General features: G+C 37.9%; 1 protein-coding gene and 1 pseudogene across 4 annotated transcripts in view; both read left to right on the forward strand.

Annotated features, from left to right (window-relative positions):
- The window catches only part of GALK2 (galactokinase 2), a 114,661-nt gene that overhangs the window by 22,851 nt on the left and 65,028 nt on the right, over positions 1–26,782 (forward strand). For 3 of the 4 annotated variants that reach the window (XM_090270579.1, XM_090270578.1, XM_090270580.1), the window contains exons 4-5: positions 3,364–3,454; positions 6,256–6,402. In XM_090270579.1, coding sequence (XP_090126705.1) covers positions 3,364–3,454; positions 6,256–6,402 — 238 coding nt within the window. Of the gene's footprint in view, positions 1–583; positions 889–3,363; positions 3,455–6,255; positions 6,403–26,782 lie in introns of those variants that run through there. The other variant, XM_090270581.1, reaches the window with a different exon arrangement.
- On the forward strand, positions 22,210–23,811 carry LOC150016453 (ATM interactor pseudogene; annotated as a pseudogene).

Raw genomic sequence — 26,782 nt, forward strand, 5'->3', positions numbered from 1 at the left:
TGGTGTAGCTTCTTAAGAGTCTATCTGCACCGCCGAGAATGGCTGTGCAGTCCGACTCGGGAGTGACACGGTATGTCTCCTCCCGTGTTGAATCGACATCTTGCGATGACGCTGGAGTGTCCTCTCCAGTGAAGCTGAAGCTACAGAGCCTGGGCAGGGTGATATGGAGGGTCTGCTGTTGCCCATGCAGCAGAACCCCCCTCTCTTCGCAGCTGAAGGGTCCAAGGGAAAGACGGAGTCAATACAGCTTGGCTTCAGGTGCGCCGCAGGAGTTGCCGGTGTTGACTACAACGTCAAACCGCCTTAGGGACTCCGGCTCCGGATTTTCTGTCGGGGTTTACTCCCTTAGCCTTTCCCCTGAAGAGGTATACCGCAAGGCAGCGGAGGTTTTTTGGAGTCAGAGTTTTCCTTCTCTGATGTGCCCTGACTGGAAGATCGAACCAGCGACACTTAGCTCGCAGGCTGACGCTCAATCCACTGAGCCAAATCAGCCAGGGTACAGGAGAAATTGATAGCACCATAATAATAGAGGGAGAATTTAATACCCCACTTACACCATTGGACAGATCCTCCAGACATAAAGTCAACAAGGAAATATTGGCCTTCAATGACAAAGTAGACCACATGCCCTTAATAGATATATATGAAACATTCCTCCAAAAGCAATAGAATACACATTCTTCTTAAGAGCCCATGGGGCATTTTCAAGGATAGGCCATATGTTGGCACACAAAACAAGTCTGAATAAATATAAGAAGACTGAAATCACACCAAGCATCTTTTCCAGAAACCAAACACAAAGTCACGGAAGATTGTGATCTAAATGATGGAGAATTCAAAAATAGATGTCACAAAGAAACCCAGCGAGATGCAAGGAAATTCAGAAAGGTAATTCAAGGAGCTAAGGCATAAAACAGTCGTTTTCTTTCTGTGATACCTTGTTAACACGATGATTCTTGGTGTTTGATGGGTGGTTCCGCTTCCGGTACATTTGAAGTGTGGAATGCTTTTCTTATTTAGGTACAGCTTTGATTTTAACACTTCAGCAGGTTGGTAATTAGAGGCCCCATTTCCCCCCAGGAGGTGGCGCTACAGCACAAGTTTTTGGTTTCTGTCACTTGAGCTGACCACGGTTGAGAGCCGGCATTTCCTACCTGCCACTGACTCTGCCAGAGGCGTCACAGGTGCCCTCCGCATTGCTGCTTGTGCGTTTGGTGTCACTGGTGCCTGGCTGCTCCCAGTGTCATCCTAGTTGCTGGTTTTGCTGTGGTTGTAGGTGTCGCTGCCTGGGTTATAGGGAAGGCGTGTGCCCGCACTGCTTCCGGGGTTGTCTGGGTCTCAGGCAGCACCTGTGGTGGGGGGATGGCAGGGATTCGGGGCAGGCGGGGTCTAGAGCCTGGCCCCACTGGCTGCCTGATTCCCTGTGGCTGTTGGTTTCTCTGGCCGGGATGTCAGAGACTCCTGTGCTGCCTCCGCTGCTGCCACCGAGCCCTCCAGGAATGCAGCACCACTGCAGCCACGGGAAGGAGTCTGAGTTCCGGGCGCTGATGCCACTGCTGCCCTTGTCCCCCCCACCCCCACCCCAGGGCCACAGAGGGGGGTCTGAGTTGCGACCTGGCATCTATGATTGCTGCTATGCGGGCTAGGGCTGTGGGCTCATCTCCCCCCGGGGGGCCAGGGTCAATCAAGAGCGCCATTGCTACTGCTCCTCGAGTTCTGCCTGCTGCATGCATTCCAGTTCCCACCTACAGGTGTAGAGATGTGTGGGTCGCTCAGGTACCTTAGTGTGTCAAGCAGAGGAATGTTTCTTGAGTTAGTTGATGTACCACTAGTTGTAGATGAAGGGGAGAGACAAAGGGAGCATCTCACTCGACCATGATGCTGACATCACTCTCCCAATATAATTTAACTTCTGTGGGTGACAATTAGGTGCCTGTGACCTGGATAGACTGTGTGCGTCCTTGGAGTCACTAAACCTCTGCCTCCTGGAAGGTCTCTTCAATCCATTATGCTGACTGTAGAAATGAGGCCCTGTTAGCCTCATATCCCACCCATATTACACATCACATGACATGGTGCGTGATCATGACTTGAGTTCCTGTTGTCTCTGCTAGATTACAAATGCTTAAGAGAGAAACCCTTTCCTTTTTCCTTTATATTCCTCTGAATATATTCCACTTGCAACACTTAAGTGGTCATTAAATATTTTCCTTAGGATATGATGTATTCATGTTATTGAGTGAAGAAAATGCATGCAAGGTACCTACTACACTGACTGGCACATAGTAGGTATTTAGTAAATTATGCGAAGAGGATGTTGCTTATGTTCTCACTTTTAATTTGATCTCTAACCCCTCTTCCATTTCATGTATTTTGTCTTTTGGCTGATTTAGAAGCCTATCTACTTTTCATCTTCGAAATAATGTTGACTTACAAAGAAGTAAACAAATAGTACAAAGAATTTCTATACATTAACTGCTCTGTCCTCATGCATCATATCAAGGAGGCATTTGAGGTCCTTTACTGGTGATGTTAATTTTGGTGATTTGGTTAAGGTGGTGCCTGCCAGATTTCTTTACAATAAAGTTTCCATGTTTTCTCCTTGTAGTGAGTATCTGGTGGGGAAATACCTGGACTGTATATAAAGATCTTGTTTCTCATCAAATTTTTACTCAGTAACTTTAGTATCCATTGATGATTCTTTCCTGAAACAGTTATCCTGGAGTTTGTCAAATAGTGATACTTTTTGACATCTGTCATTTTTCTACATCTACTAGTTGGGATTTTACTCTAAGGAAGAGTTTTTTCCTTCTCCTTCATTTAACTTTTTATTCATTTGTTAATTTACATCAGTATAGATTCATGGCATCTCATTTTATTCAGTGAGTTATGATCCATTAGAATCATTATTTGTGTTATTTACTCCTTTTCTTCTTAAACTATACATATGGCAAAGTTGGATGGATGGCAGAGAGTGTGAGGAAAGAAGCTCTTTGGGCAACTGTTCCAGTGAGAACTATGCCAAACAGCAGGGCCACAGGATAAGGTTTGCACTAGCTTAACAAGGACCATCGTGAAATAAAAAGTGGTGTGGATCATGCTAAAATATATCAGTTCCTCTCTGTTTCAGGAAATAATGATTAGTTGGAAGTAGTTTAGTTATTAAGGCCACCATAATTTCTTCTCTTTTAGCAGCTGGAGATGTTTGTTGTTTTGGGGTGGACTGTGAAGTGCATATATTGAAAGTAAATGGTAAATGAGAGTCAGTGTCACTGTATTGCCAGTAGATGGCAGCAGTCAGCCATCGATTTCGCAGCACAAGGCCTCCAGACTTAAATTGATGGTGTCTTTTGTTTTTTGCAGGGACTTCAGTACTAATGCTAATAACGTTCAGATTGACAAAACTAAGCCCCTGTGGCACAACTATTTCCTATGTGGATTTAAAGGAATTCAGGTAAACTGGCTTATAAGGCATCTACTAGCATTTGTGATTATAATGTCTATTATATCAAGATCTATTTTATTTACTCTATCATTTTTGTCTCCTTTCAATACTAACTGATGTTTCTGTTCTGTTTTTCTAGTTTATATATTTCAAGGAAGGGGTAGATATGACTTTTTCTGGGTGGTGTTCACAGGGGGCAGTAGTGGCTGTTCATGAGTCAGGTGCATCTGCCATCTTTCTGGCTTTTAAATATTTTTTTCAAAATTTCTTTTGAAGGATACATTCTAGTAATATCCACATTTTGTTCTAGGGATATAGAGGTGTGTACTCTATTAGGACTTGTAGTCAAATAGCCCAGGGTATAAATTTATCTTCTACCCAGCTATATTAATTTAACCTCTTAAGTCTCAGACTTGTTTATCTATAAAATGACTCACTTCTATCCCAATAAAGAGTTGTTGCAAAAATTACATAATGCTTGATGCATAGTAGGCATTCAATAAATGGAAACTAATATTGTAAATACTAATAATGCTACTTCAGATGGCGTTAAAAAAGATGTAGTGAAATTTGGTAGAATAAGTATTTTCCTAGAAACTTTAGATAATTACCTTGAACATCTCTAATGTCATGCACAAGAGCAAGAAAAGAAAATATATTCATTCCCCTAATTAAAAAGGTATACAGATGAAGAGAAAATTGATTTGCTAAATCAATCTGATTTGTTTATTAAAATCCATGTCTTAGAAAGCTTGTATTCCTTACTACCTGGTAGTCCTGTCTGAAGCTTTGTCTTGAGTAGCCTAGGACTCAGTGGCCTATCTGTAACTAACTGTAGTCTTGTACTCTAATTATGGCGATTCTGGTCTTGGAGTGAGACCCTCCCTCCCTCCCTTCTTTCTTTCTCTCATTCATTCATCGTTCTTTCTTTCTTCACTCCCCAGACACATGCTAATAACTTATGGGAAAAGTTATTGGCAGGTTTTAAATCTTCAAATGATTTGGCTTGTCCTATGTGTTAGTGGGGAATTACAGTATTTGGAAGCATTTACCTGGCAAATGAAATTTGATCTTACTTCCAGCAACATGCCTTTTGTAGCATATGGGTAAAGTAACCTAAGTAACACATGTTGCCTTGTGTTGCTTTTGAGAATTTCAGGTCTTAAAGCTTTCCTTTTTGGTTTGGTAACTTATAGACAAAAGCAGGTTTGTGCAATGAATTTTTGGCAGAAAAGTAATTTGAAGCTAGCCTTTTTAGAAACATTCAAATTCAGATACTAGAAAGTTCCAGATGATAATCTGTTTATATTAAATTGAACATATTATCCTTTTGGGATAGAGCTATTACAGAATTTGGCAAAAACCCATTTACATTTTTCAATCTGTTGTATATTTTAATTGAACCATTGCATGATAAGTTTGTAAGTGTGATTCACATTCACAACACCCTGTAAGTCAGTTTATTTTTAAAAATATAGCATTCAACAAGGTTTTTTTCATTTTTTTATACTAACTATCTGTATGAAAGGGCATCGGCAGCAGCGGTGTTTCAGTTTGTCACTTGTTTGTATTTCTGGAAAGAAAATTTTTAGATGATTTGAAATCAAAAGAGAAGCACATCCAACTGAATCTCTTATTTTGTGGTGTGTGAATTTTGCCAGTTTAGGAAAAAAAGGACAAAAAAATTAAGGGACAAAAACAGTCTTTTATTTGTAGAGTTTGTTGTTACTTTGATTATTCTAACTAGTTTACTGAAATTTCTCCCTAGAATAATATGTATGATGAAATGCATAATTATGTAATATAACAGTATTTTGTACTTTGGTCTTAAGATGTTTGAGTAATTTGCAAGCGCAATGGTACTTTCCTTGATGAGGAGGTGGCCTTGAATTTATTTATAATCTTAAACCACAAAGGTTATATGATATGATCATCCCAAGTGTCATCCTACATATTTACTTAAGTACCCTAGAGTTTTCCATCTTTAGATCAGAGTCTGATTGTTTCTTTGGTCTTTCCTATTTAGAGAAATAGAGCTTCCCTCTGATGTTTAGAGTCTGCATTCTTATTTGTGGCTGAATTCTAATTTGGCTGTCTTGAAAGCTACCATATGGCTAAATTGTATCTATAAACTCTCATAAAAATCTGGATTTCCTCATATAGCTGACTTACATTAAATCACAGTGACAGTATGCTGGCCCAGGTTTCTGATTGCAATGCAGAAGTTCTCAACCAGAAATTGGAGACCTGGGTCCTATCCCTAACTCCCCACATATGATCTTGGGAAAGTCTCTTAATTTTTCTGTGCCTAGGATTTTCCATGAGGACGTAAAACAGAACTGAAGTTTGGGGCTCTTTTTCTTTAGAGGACTTTCTAAAGAAAGATACTCCATAGAAATAAGCCACTGCTTGGTGTTAGACTTTTACAATCACAGAGTGTTGGGATATGCTACATAGTGATTTAACCTGTCTTGCTAATAATAGGGTATTTCTTTTCTTGCTACTTGAGAAGTTTAATTATAACTTTTTAATATTTTTTCATATCTGTTGAAATCAATGAATTTTCAAGAGAAAGATAATTCAAGGCAATTTTAGGAAGTGGATTAGTAGCTTTTAGTTGAACAAAATAAAAAGTAATCTTCATATTATCATATCATTACATAAAATGTCATAGACTCAATTGAATTGCACAAGTAGTTTCTATAAATAGCACAATAAGTCCATTGATAGACTTTTGCTCCTTGGGGGATAAAAGATCTCCTTGAATTTGAAACTGAAGTTACTAATCTGGTCTTTTCCTCTATTCTTAGGAACACTTTGGTCTCAGTAACCTGCCTGGAATGAATTGCCTGATAGATGGGACCATCCCACCGAGTTCTGGCCTCTCCAGCTCCAGTGCTTTGGTCTGTTGTGCTGGCTTGGTGACCCTCACAGTTCTGGGAATGAACCTATCCAAGGTAGCCAACTTGAAACCTCACAGAAACCTCTTTTGGTAGAGACATTATTATCTGAATCTCCAAATTAGAATGTCTTCCTTTGATTAAAAGACTTTGTCTTAAAGGTTGTATTATAACTTAACGAGTCCTGCTTGTCATAAACCACTCTAAGGTAGCTGATACTTTCCAAACAATGAGTATATCTGTGAATAACTATGTTCAAATGCTCTTAATTCAAGAGCATTTTAATAAGTATGGAGTTTGAATGCAGGGATATCTTTTTACATCACCTCATTAACAAGTTTAGAGCAAGAAATTCTAGGCCTTATGGCTGGACCTGCTTATTTTCACCTGAAACCTTAAATTAAATATTTGACAAGCAGTGGGTAAAATCCAGGCAATAAAGGAACTGAACTGCATATCTGTTTATTCCAACAGATTAGTCATTGAAATAAACTTAAAAAAAATTGCATTACAAAAAGGAAGTGCTTATTTAAAGGAAACATAAATCCTACAGGAGGTCAGAAAGCCTTGACCTAAAAAGTTTACATAAATCTCTGACTTTGCAGTTCAGAGTCAGGTGTGCTCAGGTTTAATTAATGCTTTGATTTCTGGTTCATATAAAATGTTATCATAGGTTGTTTTTATACCATGTATATACACTACCAAGTTTATAAATGGTTTGGGAACACAGCCTGGGCATCAGGCAGATCAAAATAAAAGACATCTACATGCTTAGCCTTTCTTAAGCCTGTTTAAACTTCTAGTTTGAAAATTTTCTGTGTAAAAGAAAAGAGAGAAATGAAGGAGAAAGCAAAGCCTCAGGTAGAATTTTCCTTAGCTGTTATATATAACTAATTATACATTAATTGGGCTTTTGTAAGCAATGGCTTATTTGGAGGGAACGATGATTTATTTGTTCTGATTTGTTTGAGAGGAGAGAAAGAAAGCAAGGGAATGAAAGTTCATTATAAAATTTGTTTATCATTTAACCATTATTTTTATTTTTTTCCCTTTCTTCTTCTTCTTCTTCTTCTTCTTCTTCTTCTTCTTCTTCTTCTTCTTCTTCTTCTTCTTCCTCTTCTTCTTCTAATTCTTATTATTATTTTATTTTTATTTTTTGAGAGAGGAGGAGGGAGTGAGAGAGGGTGAGAAACATCGATGTGAGAGAGAAACATCGACAGGCTGCCTTTCACAAGCACCCCGACTGGGGACTGAACCTGCAGCCTAGGCATGTGCCCTGACTGGGAATCAACCGGTGACCTTTTGCTCTGTGGGATGGTACCAAACCCACTGAGCCACACCAGCCAGGGCCATTTAACCATTATTTATTTGGTGGCTACTTTGAGCCAGGTAAAACTGTATCCTAGGTACAGTTTTAAACCTCACAGTGCTTATAATCAAAAAGGGGAATAGAAAGAAGTAAATAAGTAACTATAATAGAGTGTGATAAATGGATAAGTGGTGTGCTGTGGCAGCAGATTTAACCCAGATTTAGAGAGCATAGGACTACTAAACTGAGATATAATGATTTGTAGATTTAGTCAAGAAATACTGAGAGCATGATAACATTGATAGTATCAAATAGGCATGTATCAGGTGGAGGGAACCTTGTGTGGAAATGTCTAGAGTAGGAGTGATTGGAGGAACTAAAATCAGCATAATTTGGCTGGAACACGGTAATTTGGGTGACAGGATAGAAGACTAGATGCTTATAAACTACGTTGAGCAATTGCGACTTTATCCTGGAGCAGTGTGAAACCATTGCAAACTTTTAAGAAGAGGGTAAAATGATCATATTTTAGAACTATCACCTGGGCTCTATTATAAAATCTAGATTTGAGGGTAAAAGTATTAGCAGTGGGGAGATGATTTGGTTTAGGGAATGACAGTGAAAATGGAGAGAATTAAGTGGTAAATAAGGTCCATTTCAGACAGAATCAATAGGCCTTGATTACTGATTGGGTGTGAAGATGGGGGACAACAAAGAGTCAAGGATTATACCCAGGTCTCTGGCTTGGTGTGAGTCACTGGACTAAGTAATAGAGATGGGGGGCAGGGAGGCGGGGACTGCTTAAAAGAAGGGGAAGGGACTAGTCAAAGAACATGTATGAAGGACCCATGGACTTGGACAATGGGTAGGGATTGACTGTGGGAGTGGGGGGTGGGCTGGGTGGAGGGCAGCAAAGGGGGAAAAATTGGGACAACTGTAATAGCATGTATGGTAAGATATTTTAAAAAGAGGGAGATGAAAAAATAGGTGTGGGGAGAAAGCAGAAATGTCGAGTTGAGGAATTTGTAGACATATTAATGGAGTGATTTAATACTTAGTTACATATGATATCTCTGAAGATAGATCTGGACTTGAGATGGTCCCTTTGAGAGTCATTAGTATGTAATTAATTTTTGAAGCCATAGGAGTGGAGGAAAATATCCACTGGAGGAATGTAGGTACAAAGATAAAGAAGAGTGTGACAGAGTTCTGACTAGTATAAACATCTGAAGGATGGGCAGAGGAAAGGATGTCTGCTGAAGGGACTGAGGAGTCTGCAGCTGGATAGGAGGGAAAAACAGAAAGGCGAGGCAACAGCAAAGACAAGGAAGGGAATATTTCACGAAAGGAGTGGCAGTGGTTTCAAATGCTGAGAGGTTAAGACAAGGACTTAGAAGTAGCCATTAGATTTAGCATGAAAGAAGTTGAATAAAACTTTGGAAAAAGCAATGTAAACTAGGAAAGGGGTGAAGGGTGTATGAGGTAAAAAAGTGGAAAAGTTTAGTGGATACAAAAGTCTGGCTATGCCTGGAAAAAGAAATAACCTTGTGTCTGGTCGGGCGAAGTCAAGGAATTAACTTATTTCTTTAATGGGAAATTGGTGAAACCTATACATATATTTTTGCATTTTTCTGACCCTTTGATGATGTGAATATCTAAAGGGAAAAAAGGATAAAGAAATTTTGAACCTTTGGAATTAATTCTCCTTGTTCCTGTGCTTTCAAAAAGTGCAAATGTTTTAGCATTAAAAACAGACACATAGATCAATGGAATGGAATAGAGAACCCAGAAGTAAACCCACACTTATATGATCTATTAATTTATGACAAAGAAGCCAAGAATATACAGTGGGGAAAGGACAGTCTTTTCAATAAATGGTGTTAGAAACACTGTACAGACACATGCAAAAGAATGAAACTGGACCACTAACTTGCACCATACACAAAAATGAATTAAAATGGATTAAATACTTGAATGTAAGACCTGAAACCATAAAACTTCTAGAAGAAAACCTAGGTGCTAATTTCCTTGACATGGTCTTGGTGATGATTTTTTTGGATTTGACATCAAAAGCAACAGCAACAAAAATAAAAATTAACAAGTGGGACTACATCAAACTAAAAAGCTTCTATACCATGAAGGAGACCATCAGAAAAATGAGAAGACAATTTACTGAATCAGATAAAATCATACATCTGATATGGGATTAATATACAAAATACATAAAGAAGTCATACAACTCAATAGCAAAAAGCAAACAATCTAATTAAAAAATAGGCAGAGGTTCTGAATAAATATTTTTCCAAAGAAGACATGCAAAAGGTCAACAGACACATGAAAAGATGCTCAACAGCCCTAATCATCAGAGAAACGCAATGAAAATCACAAGGAGGTATCACTTCATATCTGTTAAAATGGCTATTATCAAAAAGACAAGAAATAACAAGTGTTGGTGAGAATATCATGAAAAGTGAACTCTTGTGCACTGTAGGTAGGAATGTAAATTGGTACAGCTACTATGGAAGTTCCTCAAAGAATTACAAATAGGCTACCATAGTCCAGCAGCTCTACTTTTGGGTATTTGAAGAAAATGAAGACACTAACTCAAGAAATTATACACACTCCTATGTTCATTGGAGCATTATTTACAATAGCCAAGATATAGAAATAACCTAAGTGCTCATCATGGATGGATGGATAGAGGTGATGGGGTATATGTACATTGGAATGTTACTCAGCCATAAAAAAGAACGAAATCTTGCCATTGGTAACCATATGGATGGATTTGAGGGCATTATACTAATTAAAATAAACCGGATAGAGAAAAACAAAAAATGTATGATCTCACTTATATGTGAAATCTTAAAACCAATCAACCAACCAAATAACAGAGCTCAAAAACACAGAGAATAGATTGGCGGTTGCCCAGATGGGGCAGGGGCGGGTCGGTGGGGAAATGGTTAAAGGCGGTCAGTGGAGACGCAATGCACAACATGGCATCAGTAGTCAGTAACGCTGTGTTTCACACTTGAAAGTTGCTAAGACCGTGAATCTTAAAGTTCTCACACGAACTGTGTATGGTTTTGGATGTTAACTAGATTCGTTGTTGTGATCATTTCATAATATATAAAAATATTAAATCATTGTGTTGTATACCTAGAAATAATATAGTTATAGGCCAATTAACCTCTATTAAAGAAAATTGAAAAAAAATATCAAATCAGAACTGACTCCAGTTCCTAAAAGGAATAATGTGTATATTTTAGTTTTCTCTGCTAATCTAAATTATATTGACAATGCTTTATTTCTAAGGCTGAGCATACTTATTTGGGTAGTTCCTTTCCTGGAGTGAGATAGAATCTTGACTGAAAGGAAGCCCCTAATTTGCTTGGTTTAGTTAAGTGCCAACTTATAAAAACCATAGAACGTAAGAATTCAAGGAGAGAGCTTTAGAGGTGAGCTAGTTCAAAACACAATTTTTTCCCCCCACTGATGTATCAGTCAGTATTCTGTTAGGAAACAAATGGCACACAGGATATAACTGAAAAAAATTTAATAAAGGGGTAACTTATAGCTATGTGGGTAGGCTCAAGGGACCCAGCTAGGAAGGGCTGGCTTCCTTGTGAAGCCAGAAGCCATTATACGTCTGGAGCTGTAGCTGGAGTCATGTTTCCAGATGTGCAGGGAGCTGAGAAAGAGTGAGGGAGGTGGCAATGGCAGTGAGTGCGGAGTTGTCCATAGAGTCTGTCTCCTGGGATACAGAGCTGTGTGAGAACGGAGGGGCAGGAAGGCAAACCGAGAAAAACCAGCCTAACTGGTAACAGAATAAGCCCCACAGAGGACTGGTGAGCAGTGATTTCCCAATTGATAACTAATTCTCTCCCACTTATGTCTATATTCAGTATGCCCTATACAATCACAGACAACAATTACTGCAAGAAAAGGTAGTCCTGCTTATCATATCTCATGTGGAATTTGTTAATTCAGTAATAAACTAAGCATTGTGTGTCTGAAACCAGGCTAACAACAAGATGTCTAAGTCATCCTGAAAGTCTGGAAGACAGAAATTGTGAGTCAGAATGGAACTGATAGAAGACTGGTGTAATGATAGACCTACGAAATAGAAAAGGCTAGAGGTTTCAAGATGACAGAATGAAGACATATCTACTCTTTCTTTTTCCGTTGCTCATTCTTCTTTTCTCAAATAATCATCCCCAAACAATAGGGGAACAGGAAAAGAAGGCATAAGTTCCATCTTTGATAAACCAAGGAGACATAAATAACCCTACACCACAAGATAAAGGATGGAAAGCGGGTGGAAGCGGTGCATGACTTAGCACACTGGAGAAAGGGCAGAGCCAAGTGCTTGTGAAGGGAGGTGCAGATGGAAAGCAAGCTGGCTCACAGCTCTCTAAAAGGCTTAGGAATTAGAGGATCCAGTACCAGAAAAAGCAGGGTGACATGGCGGGTGGGAATTTTTTTGAAAGTCTTTATGAGCATCAGTTAGACCCTCAGAGCCCACTCTTACCTAAAGAAATAACCAGAGATTGTCTAAACTTGGGGACTTTAAGCATTAAGAAAGGCAGGAGAAGAACAGATTTGAAAACTAGGGGAATAAAGAATGTTCTGCATCTCAATAATGAAATTCCCAACTCCCTTCCTCTAGTCAGCTCTAGCGCACTGGCAACCTTACCAGGAATATTGGAAGATCCTTCTTAGAGGACACTGAGCCATCCTACAGAAATGATACTGACATTTGGTGGCCTCCTCCCACAAAAAATTCTCCTGCTACTCTCTGACCCTGTTAGAAGCCTATTTACAAAGTTTCTAATCAGTTTTTAGTGACTCATTATTAAATATGATAGAACATTGAAAGATAATTAGACCTTGGAAGAAAGCCTCTAACATGAAGCAAACAAAGAGAAAAAAAGGAACTCAAGACAAAACAGAGACAATGCTGAAAGCAGAAGAAAGCTTCAGAGAAGCCACATTGTCCTCAGAGATAAAAGAAAATGTTGAAGAAAGGATAGAATGTTATTTTAAAAAGAAGAACAAACAATAAGACAGAGTTTTGGGGTATTAAAAATATGATAACTAAAACAAAAGTTCTGTAAAAGAATTGGAAGAACTCCTTGATAAAGTAGGAAATAAAAAGAGTTGGACAATAAGAGAGAAAGATAGGAAAATTTATAAATCAGTTTCAGAAATTTGATATCTATCCAGTAAAGTGAAATAGAGAACACTATCACTAGAATATTCTTTTAAAAAAATAATATTTCTCCAAAATGAAAACATGAACTCTCAAATTGAAAGGTGCTCACTAGATATTCAATAAAATAAATGAAAAAAATTCCCAAATTATACCTCAATAAAAAAATTTTAAAAAGTAAAACAAACAAACAACTAAAAATCCAAACCAGAGTATACCATCTGGAAATTTTGAAACTTGAATGTTAATTAAAAACACACACACACACACACACATACACACACACTAAGAGCTGATTGAAAGAGCAGAGAAAGGAAGGGAAAGAGATAACAATCGAAGGATCAGAAATGAAAATTAATTTATCAAAAGCAGCTTTGGAAGATAGAAAACAACAGAGTAATATCTTCAAAATATGAATTTAGCTTATAGTAAATTGATCAAGTGTAAGGATTGAATAAAACATTCTCTAACATGTAAAGTCTAAAAGTCTACAGGATCTAACCTATAGAAAACTAGGGAGTAAAACCAAGAAAGAAGATGACATGGGAACTGGAAATGGGGAACCCTCTGTAAGACAGAGAAGCTGGGAATTTTTTGAATATTTGCGAAGGAAAATTCCAGCGTAACTTATATCCACGACACACAGCGGTTAGAAATTTCTCAGTACCAGAAGAGGGAGAGAAAAAATGAAATTCATAAATCTTATCAGGAAAAAACCCTGATAAATCTGATATTTGATCATGTGGAAAAATGGATTGAGAGTGGTATTACAGAGTTGTTTTAGGGTATGGGAAGGCTTAGCTGGAAATACAAATAAAACTAAGCAAATGAAGAAACTAGGAAGTTAGTAAATAAATATAGGAAAAGGAAAAAAGTTATTCCAGCAAGGAAATAAATTATTTTTCATTATTTGGCTCATAAGCAAACAATAACCTTAATAATTAATGTACTGACTATGGATTTAACCAACAATTTTGGCATAAATGTATTGAGAAAGATTGAGAGGAAGGGAAAGTGAGTGTAAGAGTTAAGTCTTCATTTACTGTTATAAGGAAGGCAGTAGATAAGCTTTAAAACAGAATGACCAGGAGATAGCATTTAACTGAGATTTGATCTTTTAAAGCCAGAGCTAAGTGTTGAAACTGGGCAAACAGCACTGGGCAGGGAGTGAGAGAGTGAGAGCTAGGGCCTGCTTTTATTAAAATTCTTCTAGCTCGGTCATCTTTTAGATTATGTGCATATATTCCTTCTGTGAAAGTAAAAGTTAATTGAAAATAAAAGGATAGAGGGAAGGGGTTAATGGAATGGAAGGTGAGAGGGCCAGTGGATGACCCAAATTACTGCAGTTGGGGAGCTGGAAGATGAAGAGGCAAGAAGGGCTTCAACGAGCCAAAGCTAGAGATTGAGAACAGATGAGTTGCTGGACCGAGACCAGATCAGAAAGGCCTAGGGAGAGGCTTATTGATGGGTTTTAGGTGAAAGAATCCAAGAAAAGGCAGTCGTCTTCCACTTAATGGCACCAATCCATTCTGAAAATCAGAGGCTCTGCACGAGTGCGGGCCTATTTCTTATCATGTGAAATAAGAATAATTATAATGCATTACTCAACTAACTAATTTTCTGTGATGTTACAAACACGGTAAAAATTCCTCTATATATGTAACACAGAAATACAATAGAATATACTTAAAATAGCCTTCTTTAATATAAAACAATTAATATGGTTGTTAAGCAGTTACTTCACATATAATACTCTGTATGTCTTCCCTTACAACATCTGGTATCCCAATATTACACTATTAATTTAACAATGTTATATTTAGGTTTTGGGATATAAGTATGTATTTTTTTCTTACATAAACACCTTTCAAGTAAGTATTGTACTTAGAAATATATATAGTCTATGAAATTTGAGTATCAAAACCCAGGAGGTGTTCTATCAGGAAAACATTAGTTGGTGAGACATTCTGTAGGTATGCCTGTATTTTACCAGCTCAGGGTTCAGGTTACTCTAGACTTGTGTCAGATTTCTTTCTGTTCTTAGAGTTGTCCTTGGAGGCCAAGGAAAAAGGACCAGGTTACTTTTAAGGACCTTAGATTAGAGATAGCTGGCTGGCTTGGGAGACAGGCTGCAACTCTAAAGGCAAGCCTCAGATAGTTAGGTGTGTTAGCTTGGCTTCTACCCACAAACTCTTTCCTCTGTTGGTGTGGGGAAAGGTGAGGTGTAGGTTTTGAATTCATGAGATGGTGGACTGAGCAAGTGATGCTCAGAAGATGCACTCTGGAAGATTGGGCGCGGGTGTAGAAGAAGAATAAACAGCCGAGTTGTATCCCTCATATTGAAGTGTGAGGAGGAGGAATCCCATGTTACCTTGGATGGCGAAGGTTGAAATGACCAGCAGGGAGCAGAGCGGTAGTGCGGTTTCTATACGTGAATGTTTTTGGCATTTTGTCAGAAGTGCAATTCTTGTGACTTGGAGTAACCCAGAATATGGGTTGGGCATAAAACTTTCCCTTGAGGTTTGCAGTCCATTGAAGAAGCTTGGGAAGCTCAGAGTTAGGTATAAAAAACCCTGTTCATTATCTGAAAGCCGGGCATAGCAGGAATTGCGTTGGATTTGCGAGGGAGTGTGTCCCAGAGAAGATAGGCTTTTCAGCCACAGTATAAACTTCCTATCCTAAGTCTTGGAAGCAGTGATTCACTGACGTTTATTGAACACCTACATGCCAGGCATTGTAGTGGACACCACAATTGTGAATAAAGTTGGTGAAGGCCCTGCTTTCGAGGCACTTAAATAGAAGCTGGTGGCTGTGGTGATTGTGGGAGATAATGAACAGCTATCCAAATAAGCCTATGGCATAATATCAGCGAGGGCTGTGAAGGGTAGCAGTCCAGTTAGGGGAAGCTGCTGTTTTAGATAGGGAGTTAGGAGAAATCCTCTCTAAGAAGGAGGCATTTGAACAGAGACCAAAGGGAGTGAGCAGAGAAGGGAGGCAGAAGGAACAGCAAGTGCAAGCGCCCCAAGGGAGCGTGTTTGTCACCATCCAGGAATAGCAGAGGCCTGTGTGGGTCGGGTGTGGCAAGTGGGGGGAGGGCAGAGTGGTGGGAGGTGAGCCGAGCGTGGTGGTCAGAGGCCATGTTGTGCATGAAGGGTCTTACTTGGATGTCATTCCCAATGTAATAGAAAGCCTGGGGAGGCCTGTGAGCTAAGGATGGCAAGATGTGATTTATATTGACTTGAGTTCTTTCAGCTGGGAGTACCACACTGTACCCTATCCTGGCATGGGAGGGAGCAATTAACCAAAAAAAGAAAGAAGGAAAATTGAAGAAAAGGAATGGTCAATGCTATCGTGGAACTTAATACACATAGTGAAATACTAACAGAAGACTTACTAATTGAGCATCTACCTCATACAAGGTGTGAAGTATTTTAAATATAAAAGGGGAATAGTGTTTTAAGAATGGCTTTTTTGGTGAAGTTAAACAGGGAATATTTTAAGTAAGTGGTGCATTCTAAAAAGAATTTGAAGGAAGGGAAGGCTGTGTCTCAAAACTAAGTGTTGGGAGAGGCCCAAGGGCATTTCAGGCAGAGTGAACCCGTAAGTGTCTTATAACAGTTCTCTGAGCCAGACTTATAAATATGTGTCAGCTGAGGCCTAGAAATTCTTATGCAGCCTCATGAAATTCTTTTTAAAACCTTATTTGACTACAGGGATGTTTTCTAGTTGCTTAGGTCCCCGAACAGATTTAGCTAATTTCAGGGGCAAATTAGTTATATAGACATGAGTTGATACTCTCTTCAGATGACTGTTTTTGCAGTATGAAATTCATACTGTGCAAGGGACTTTTGAGGTTCAGAAGCAGAGTAGGTGGAATGTTAAAAGTTTTGTGCCAAATATGTCCAAGTTTTCATTTTCCTAAGTTTATAAGGGCTGTTTCCTTGAGAAAGGTTAAGGCTATATTTTTCTTTGCATATAGCTACTTTTAAGTTAAGTATTTCTTGGCTTTCAGAATGGGACCTTGTGCTCCAAAAGTAAAGACATGGGCTACATTGTAAAATGAAAAGAATCTCATAATTATACAAAGGTTTAAACTATGATTTCATTGTTTTAATAGCAGTTCGCTACATGGTATAAGAAAAATCAGAAAACAATTTGCACTGTCACTAATTATTATGTTTAGAAGTCCATGCAAGGACGTTGTTTCAGTTTGCTTAGGATAACAAAAACCTTATCCATATAATGGGTAAGGAAAGTGGTAGTTTAAAACATTCCAGCCAGATGTTGACTGCTAATGAACTGCAGCAGCATGGCCTCTAAGAAGACGGTAAATCCAGAATACAATCTTTGAAAAGACTCTCTTAATTAGGTGTTGAACATGGACTGAAGCCATGTGCTCCCGGGTACAAAAACCAGGAGCACTTAGGGTTAACACAGGGTGGCCTTGTTTGAAAGGTTTGAAAATTTGAGTTAATATTGTTATTACCTCAATATAAAATCACTCATGTAGTTTTATCCATAAAAAGAACGAAGTTTCTTTTAGTTATGTGGGATGGTGTTTGTATCTCTGGTTACATTTTTTCTTTTTCTTTTTAGACGTAGGATTGGAGACTGAATCATTTATTTAATGATTTTGAGTAATTTGGGTTCACTTGGATGATGTGACTAAGCTATTTAATTGCAGATTAGAAGCCTTACTTTGCAGAGATTGTTTAGGTCACCTCTGTTTTTTTTCCATTTCCCTTACTAGGCTAAATACATGTTTGCCTTTAGCATAAACTAAGGCAAACAAGACTAATTAAGGAGCAGATCGGAGGAATATGGGTCACTCTTTCCAAGTGGTTTTGAATGAAACCACTATTGCTGCAAATTCATGCGTGATTGTATTTTGAACTTTCCTTGTGAACCTTAAATCCTTATCATTATTAGGTCATCGTGTTTCCAGGCCTCCAAACGTTGACTTGCACACGGCATTAAGTTAAATATTATCCAACGCAATGGGACAGTGCAGGTGATACTAAGTCTACCGCATGTGTGCGTAGCCCTTGCCACTACATTTATTGTGTGCAGTGGAAATAACTAGAAGATGAAAATACGAGGATAAACAATTTCCTTACCAAATTCAGAGGGGCTCGTCAGCTATTTTCATGCATTTATATTTCATAGAGCTGATGATAACCATCCTGAGGAAAAGTTACCTAATATTTGATAGAGTAATCAGGACAATGAAGGCTCTAGACCTTGTCCCCATTTGTGACAGTTTACTCTGTAACTTGTATGTCTCAATTTCTGTTTTTAAAGTGAGAGTAAGAATAGCTATCTGTTCCTTTAAATTCACAGGGTCAAATCAGTTACATTTGTTGAATACTTCTAATTCCCTGACCTTCCTGATGGAAGATTTTGGAAAAGGTTAGGGGAAGAATTTTGCAAGAAAATAGGTAAGGTGGGGAAATAAATTAGTAGTCAGGGAAGTTTCTGTAATGGTATGAAATTTTTTAAGTAAGGAGACAAACTGCACTGTGTGAAGAAGAAAGTGACTCAAAAGGAAAAGGTTAACTAGTGGAGACTGTTTAAGGCATGCATTGCAGTAATGGAGACGCAAAGATTTGGAGCTTATTACTGAAACCTATGACTTTACTATTGTGTTAGAATTTATGTGAGAGTAAAAGGTGCCGTTTTAAAAAAAAATTACTAAAGTGTCTGCTTATATATACATCCTCTCTAAACTCATGGTAGCTTTATAAAGCAAATTTTTATTTCAGTTTTGCAGAGGAAAATATTGAGGCTCAGAGAATCTATATAATGTGACCAAAGACAAGTCACTTGTGAATGGAGTTGTCTGGGTTCCAGCTCAGCAGATTTGATTCAAAATGCGTGCTTTGCCCACTCAGCTGTGCTGTTACCTGTGATGTAGTGTGGTCAGCATTATAGATGCAGGGAGCACACTGGAGATGAGTCCAGCCCTAACATTCTGTGATCTTTCTGATGTCCTATAATAGATAGAAGTGAATTATAATTTTTCATGTATATAATGTGAATTGAATGTTTTTTATAGGTTGACCTATTTTATACTCATTGTCAAGATAACAATTTTTTTTCCCCTCAAATCCTGATACCCCAAAACAAAGGGTTAGATGTTTAGGATACAAAAAACCCTATGCATAGTCCTTGGGTTTCATGAATTTACAATTTAGTCGGGGAGATTTGATGATCACAAAAATAGCATATACATATTTTTCTGAAGAATATGAAAACAGCGCACATCTTTTAGCTTCTTTTTCAAGGCCAGTATAACCTTGTTACCAAACCAAATGTGACGCCTTGATACCAAATCTGACCCAAGGACATTATAAGAAAAGGAAATTACAGGTTAATGTTTCTCATGAACTTAGATTCAAAAAATTCTAAACAATTTTATTAGCAAATTTAATTCAGTAATATAATAGGATAAAAGGTTGGTGTATCAATCGAAATCAATATAACTTACCATATTAACAGAATGAAGCATATGGTATCTTTGTAGATAATGGAAGACATTTGATAAACTTTCTTGTGAAAAAAACCTCTCAACAAATTGGAGGTAGAATTCAGTAAAATAGCTACCTTTGGGATTGGGGAAGAGAAATGATTTGGTGGGGATATGAAGAAACTTTCTAGGGTACTGGCAGTACTTATTTCTTCACCTTGATGCTGGTTACACGGGTGTTCTATTCGCGACAAGTTATTGAGCTTTATTTTATGCTTAATACACTTTCACTGTGTGTCTTATACTTGAATAAAAGAAAGGCCAATAGACATATGAAAAGATGCACCACATCACTGATCATTAGAGAAATGCAAATTAAAGCCACAATGAGATTTCACCTCGTGCCTGTCAGAATGGGCTGTCATCAACAAATCCACAAACAACAAGTGTTGGTGATGATGTGGAGAAAGGGGAACCCTAGTGCACTGTTGGTGGGAATGCAGACTGGTGCAGTCACTGTGGAAAGCAGTTTGGAGAAACCTCAAAAAGTTAAAAATGGAGCTGCCTTATGACCCAGCAATTCTACTTCTGGGAATATATGTGAAGAAATCTGAAACACTAATTTGAAAGAATATATATACCCCTATGTTCATTGCAGTGCTATTTACAACAGCCAAGATTTGGAAGAAGCCCAAGTGCCCTTCAGTAGATGAGTGAATAAAAAAGCTGTGACACATTTACACAATTGAATACTACTCGGCCGTAAAAAAGAAGGCAATCTACCCTCTGTGGCAGCATGGATAGACCTGGAGAGCATTATGCTAAGTGAAATAAGCCAGTCAGAGAAAGACAAATACCATACGAGGAATCTAATGAACAAAATGAACTAACAAGCAAAACAGAGACAGATTCATAGATAGAGAGCAGGCTGACAGCTGTTGTTGGGAAGCTTGGGGGTGTTGCGTGGGGGCAGGTGGAGGGATTGAGCAAAAAAGGAAAAAAAAGAGAAAAAACTCATGGATATGGATAACAGTGTGGTGATTTCCAGGGTGAGGGGGAGGTAGGGGCAGTGGAGGAGGGTATAAGGGGGGTAAATGGTGATGGATGGAGACTTGGCTTAGGGTGGTGAACACACAACATAGTGTACATATGATGTGTTGTAGAATTGTGCACCTGAAATCTGTATAATTTTGTTAACCAGTGTCACCCCAATGAAATTCAACAAAAAAGGGGAAAAATAAAAAAAAAAGAAAGTAAGACGTCCTTCAGTCCCAAGCTCAACAATTGTTAAAGAATTGTTATGAGTCCTCTAAGGAATACCCCATCTACTGTTATATATACATTTCCCCTTTTTATAATAAGCACACACACACACACTCACATAAATATATGCATTTTTTCCCTATGCTTTACTTTTTCACTTAAAAGCATAGAGAATCATTCCATATTAGCACGTATACAGTTAATGGCTTCCTTGTTTAATATTATATGGTCATACTGTAATTCATTTGACCCTATAATTAAACATTTTAGTTTTTTTCAGGGTCATGTATAAATAGCATCAATTTTCTATTTAATAATATTTCTTGCAAGGATATACTAGACTTCTATGATGGAAATCTAGAGTGCTTCCAGTTTTCTACTATTATAAAAAAGTTTTAATGAATATTCATGCACGCTTTTTTTTCACACTTGATCAGTTATTTTCTTAGTACAAATCCCAGGACACAGAATTATTGTGTTGAAGATATTCTCATTTTAATTTGAAATTTTAAAAAATTCTAAGAATTTTTAAATAAACTTTATTTTTTAGAGTAATTTTAGGTTCACAGCAAAACTGAGCAAAGATTTCCCATATACCCTTGCTTCCACACATACATACCCACCCCCACCCCTTCCCATTATCAACATTCTCCACCAGAGGGTACATTAGTTACAACAGATGAACCTGCAATGACACATCTTTATCACCCTTTACATTAGGGTTCACTCTTGGTATTGTACATTCTATGGGTTTGGACAAATTTATAATGACATATATCTACCATTATATCGTAGTATCAAATATAGTAGTTTCACTGCCCTAAAAATCCTCTATGTCTATTTCTCTCTTTCTACTCCCTAACCCCTGGAAACCAGTAATCTTTTTTACTTTCTCCATAGTTTTGTCTTTTCCATAATGTCATATATAGTTGGAACCACACAGTGTATATAGCCTTTTCAGATTCGCTTCTTTCATTTCATAATATGCATTTGCGTTTCCTCTATGTCTCTTTATGTTTGATAGCTCATTTCTTTTTAGTGCTGAATAATATTTCATTGTTTGGATGTAAAACTTTATTTATCCATCCTACTCAAGGATATCTCTGTTGCATCCAACTTTTGTCAGTTATGAATAATGCTGCCATAGGCTATGTGGGAGCCATGGTCACCTCTGAGCAATGGTGGCAGGACCATGGCTCTGGTCTTGGATGCTCAGGCGACCCAAGCAGCTGTAACAAGCTCTGCTGTTGCTTTGGGCCTGTGGGACCACCATGATGGCTGAGGGGCAGCTGGCCTTGGCCAGTGGCAGCGAAGCAGCAGTCTGTGGACAAACACCTCTGGCAGAGGTACTGATGATCCAGCTTTAGTGAACAATTGTCCCTGGCAGTGCAGAGCAACATCCTGTGCACTGTATGAAGCTGAGGCAAGAATCTGCCCAATAGACCCATGCTCAACATGCATCTGGTCAAGAGCCACCATGTGCGGGATGGCGTAGCAAATCCAACAATAAGAAAACATTTGAAAATCATACTGAAGTTCTACCATTGTCCAATTGAAAGATGCCCTAGAGGCCCTGATAAACCATTTTCTCAATTTTCTCTCGTAAAACAGCACTTTATGAAAATGCACACCAAAAAAGAAGTATAAATGTAGTGCAGCTATTCACATGGCACTGAATGGGAGTTGAAAATGACATGCAGAGGATTGTGACAAGACCCTCTAGTGCACATGTAGCTGTGCCTGCGCCAGTAGAACTGCATTCCAGTCCCACATCCACTGGACTGGCCATGGGATCCCTGCAGAACACAGGGATCCACCGGGTAAGCAAAGGAGAATGGAAAACTGCCTGACAACCAAAGTTGTCCAGTAAGACTATTGAATCATTGAGCAACCAACCAACCCCAAGACCAGACACTCAAGAATTAGAAACTTCAGAAATAAAGCTAGTTGCTTCTTTTGATGACTGTTGTGGCTGTAATGCCAGAAAGCAGACTCTTTTGACAGCTCCAAGATATTTTCAGAAGTTGCTTTATGAAAGCCCTGAGTGGCTTTGGTTATACTGCCTGTTGTGCTGTTTTCTCCTATGCCTTTGTGTGTACAGCTAACTCCTCAGCCCAGCCTGTAGTGTCAAGTGTCAATCTTCAGGGCTCTGCCCGGTGTGCTGTGCACTTACTGTCAATATCAACCCTGATCATCGGCCTTGTTTCAGAGGCCTGCTCTCTTAAGGAGAGGCTCCCCTTTTTCAAAAATTGTAAATCCTGTTCCTGTTGAACCAATTAGTTCAGGTGTTCAAGTAAACTTTGGTAAAAGTTGATCTAATCCTTTACGAGAACTAGGGAACACATCAAAAGAACAGCATTCTTTCAATCAGTGTACAGACAGAACTGTCTCATGCCATGCAACACTATACCTTCTGTATAGCGGTGAGCCCTGATTCCCCTGGATTGTCTTGTTCTCAAACCGATTTGATGTTTGGTTCTCAAGTTTCCCGTCTCATTAGTGTTCATACTCAAACGTTTTTGCTCAGTTCTAAGATAACTTCATCTGTAGCTGTTCAGACATGCATTTTTAGATGCCAGTTTCCAGCCAGGTGGGATCTCCAAACTATAGATTTATTAAGTGATTTAGAAAATACCTTGTCAAGTAATCTGCCTGGTCAGACACTGGACAGTCATAGGCTTCTGTCTGACATGAATACTGGATCTGACACCCAGCCCAACTCAGGATCTTGCAATTGATTTTGATATAAAAGAATTCTTTGTGGCCTCAAATACCTAGACTCAAACTAAAGAGCGTGAGCTAGCACCATGACCACTGAGCCAGTCTTAGACTCAGTGGACATGGAGACCCAAACTGACTTCTAATGTGCAGACACCTCTGCCCAGCCATAAAGTTGTAGGGGAAATTCTAATTTCTTAGGCCTTGAAATGTTTGACATGTAGACACAGACAGACCCAAACTGAAAAAAATCTCCACTGCTAAAAACGTCTGCTCTAGAAAGCAAGGTTCAGTTGAATAGTACAGAAACATAGATCTTGCATTCTGGCTTTGAAACCCTAGGGAACTTGTTATTCACCAGCAATGAAACTCAAACAGCAATGGATGACTTTCTTCTTGCCGATTTGGCCTGGAACACGATGGAATCTCAGTTCAGCTCTGTAGAAACCCAGACGTGTGCAGAACCACACACAGTCTCTAACTTCTAAAACTGAAGTCCACGAGTGGGATGGCATTTACAGTTTCCCTCTGGATTTAGAAAATGAAGAATGGAGACAACAATGTTAACTCTATTGAATATAGTTGATAAGCAGTTGCTTTGACTCTTTGAAGTTCTTTGCCCTTTGTCCTTGTATAAATGTGAGTGTAAGGTGTTGATCTAAAAAATAAAAAACCCATATGCAGGTTTTTGTGTGACATAATTTTCAACTCCTTTGGGTAAATTCCAAGGATAGTGATGGCTGGAACATGTGATGACTGTATGTTTAATTTTGAATGGAACTGCCAACTGTCTTCCCAAGTGGCTGCACCATTTTGTGTTTCTACCAGGAATGAATGAGAACTCCTGTTGCTTTGCATCCTCACCATCATTTGGAATTCTGGATTTTGACCATTTTAATAGGTGTGTACTAGTATCTCATTGTCATTTTAAATTGCATTTCCCCAGTAACACATGATGTGGAGCATCTTTTCTTATACTTATTTGCCATCTGTATTTTCTTTTTTGGTGAGATATCTGTCAAGATCTCAGGCCCATTTTTAAATAAGGCTATTTGTTTTCATATTGCTGAGTTTTAAGAGTTCTTTGTATATTTTGGATAACTGTCCTTTATCAGCTAGGTCTTTTGCAAATATTTCTCTCAACCTGTGGCTCCTCTTTTTATTCTCTTGACATTGTCTTTTGCAGAGCAGAAATGTTAAATTTTATTGAAGTCAAGTTTTGGTGCTGTATCTAGGATCATCGCTAGATCCTAGGCCACCTAGATTTTCTCTTGTGTCATCTAGGAGTTTTATAGTTTCATGTTTTTCATGTAGACCTATGGCCCATTTTGAGTTAATTTTTGCAAAGGTGAAATGTCTGTGTTTAGATCCTTTTTTTTTTTTTTTTTTTGGTATATGAATGTCCAGTTGTTTTGGCACCATATGTTGGAAAAAACCATCTTTGCTCCATTGTATTGCTTTTGCTCTTTTGTCAAATATCAGTTGACTAGATTTATGTGGGTCTGTTTCTGGGCTCTCTATTCTGTTCTATTGATTGAATTTTCTGTTCTTTTGCCAATGCCACATGTCCTTGATTACTGTAGCTTTATAGTAAGTCTTAAAGTTGGGTAGTGTAAGTCTTCCAACTTATTCTTCTTTAATATTGTGTTAGCTATTTTAGGTCTTTCGCTTCTCCATATAAACTTTAAAATCTCTCAATTGGGGTTGCATGGAATCTATAGATCAAGTTGGGAAGAGGTAACATCTTGACAGTATTGAGTCTTCCTATTGATGAACATGGACCATCTTTTCATTTATTTAGATCTTTGATTTTTTTCATTGGAGTTTTGTAGTTTTCCCTATAAATCTTCTACATATTTTATTAGATTTATACTTAAGGATTTCATTTTGGGGAGGTGCTAATGTAAATGATATTATATTTTTTTATTGTTATTCTGTTACAGTTGCCCCAATTTTTCTCCCTTTGTACTCCTCCATTCAGCTTGCCCCCTGCTCTCACAGACAATCCCCACACTGTTGTGATATTGTATTTTAAATTTCAAATTCTACTTCTTCATTGCTGGCATATAGAAAAGTTGTTGTGATTGACTTTTGTATACTAATCTTTTATCCTATAATCTTGTTATAAATGCTTGTTAGTTTTAGTTTTTTGTTGATTCTTTTGAATTTTCTACATAGATGATCATGTCATCTATGAACAAAGACAGTTTTATTTCTTCCTTCCCAATCTGTATATCTTTTGTTTCTTTTTCTTATCTTATTGAACTAATGAGGATTTCCAGTATGAAGTTGAAAAGCAGTAGTGAGAGGGCACATCCTTGCCTTGTTCCTGATCATTTTAACTTTGCAAGTTCATTGTCAAATTGTTGTCTAGGAAGATTCTACCAACAAATATGGAACAACATTGCATGAGAATCCATTTCCCCACAGCCTTGCTAACACTGTTTCAGTCTTTTAAATCTTTTACTGTCTGTTAGATGCTGTCAAGAACATATACTTGATTATTAGATAGTTTAAATATCTTTTCATGTCTTTTATCAGTCACTTGCATTTTTTTTTTTTGGACTTTGTTGTATATCTACTAAGCTCATTTTCTCCTGAGTTATTCATGAATCATTTTATTAGTTCATAGGAACTCTAGATATTAAGCATTAATATATAATATGTTGTTAATATTCACCCCCTTTAAACCAATTTTCTGTTTGACTTCTTTTAAACTATTACTTCTGAAGCAAAAGCTACTTTAGTCATATTTAAGCAAACACATAAGATGGGATAATTGTATGTACTTTTATCTTCCTTGAGTTGAAAATATTATTATATTCTGATGAGTTAAAGAAAAATATAAAGTGAATACTTTGTTTCAAAGCAAGAAGTACCTTCTCTTAGGAAACTGAATTTATTTTTACTCTGAGGAGTATGGGACTGAAAAACAGTCCTGGGTCTGAATTCTGGTGCTGCTATTCTCTAGTTTTATAACTGAAGGGAAGACTCTGGCTTGAGGTCTGTTCACTCACTAGTAAAATAGTGAATTTAGAGTACTAAGTGTCTGAGGCTCCATCTCGCACTAAAATTCTGTGATCTAAGATGTAAAGCAATTCTTTATACTATCATTTTATGAAGAGTTGCCTAATAATAATTAGACTCATGCTTCTATGATATCTAAATCTTCTAATGGATTTTTCAGGATTCTAGATCTTAGTGACAACAGAATCATTAATGGAAAAAAGAAAACACTGGAAAGCTATATCCTAACTTTAGCAAAATTGGAACACTGGGGGCTTAGGTACTTGTTATAACATAATGATATAACACAATTCCCCTGGTATTGCTGATTGACAGTTCCATTCTCATAAAAATGCCCACTGCCTTTCTTTTTCCTGCCTTTCTTGAAATTACTTTGTTTAATAAACTTGAAAATCAGGAATTTATTGGATAAAATAAGCTTTATAATCTCAATGCCCACTAGATG

Source organism: Furipterus horrens, unplaced genomic scaffold (assembly GCF_987537825.1).
Source record: "Furipterus horrens unplaced genomic scaffold, mFurHor1.1.pri manual_scaffold_3, whole genome shotgun sequence".
Classification (NCBI taxonomy): Eukaryota; Metazoa; Chordata; class Mammalia; order Chiroptera; family Furipteridae; genus Furipterus; species Furipterus horrens.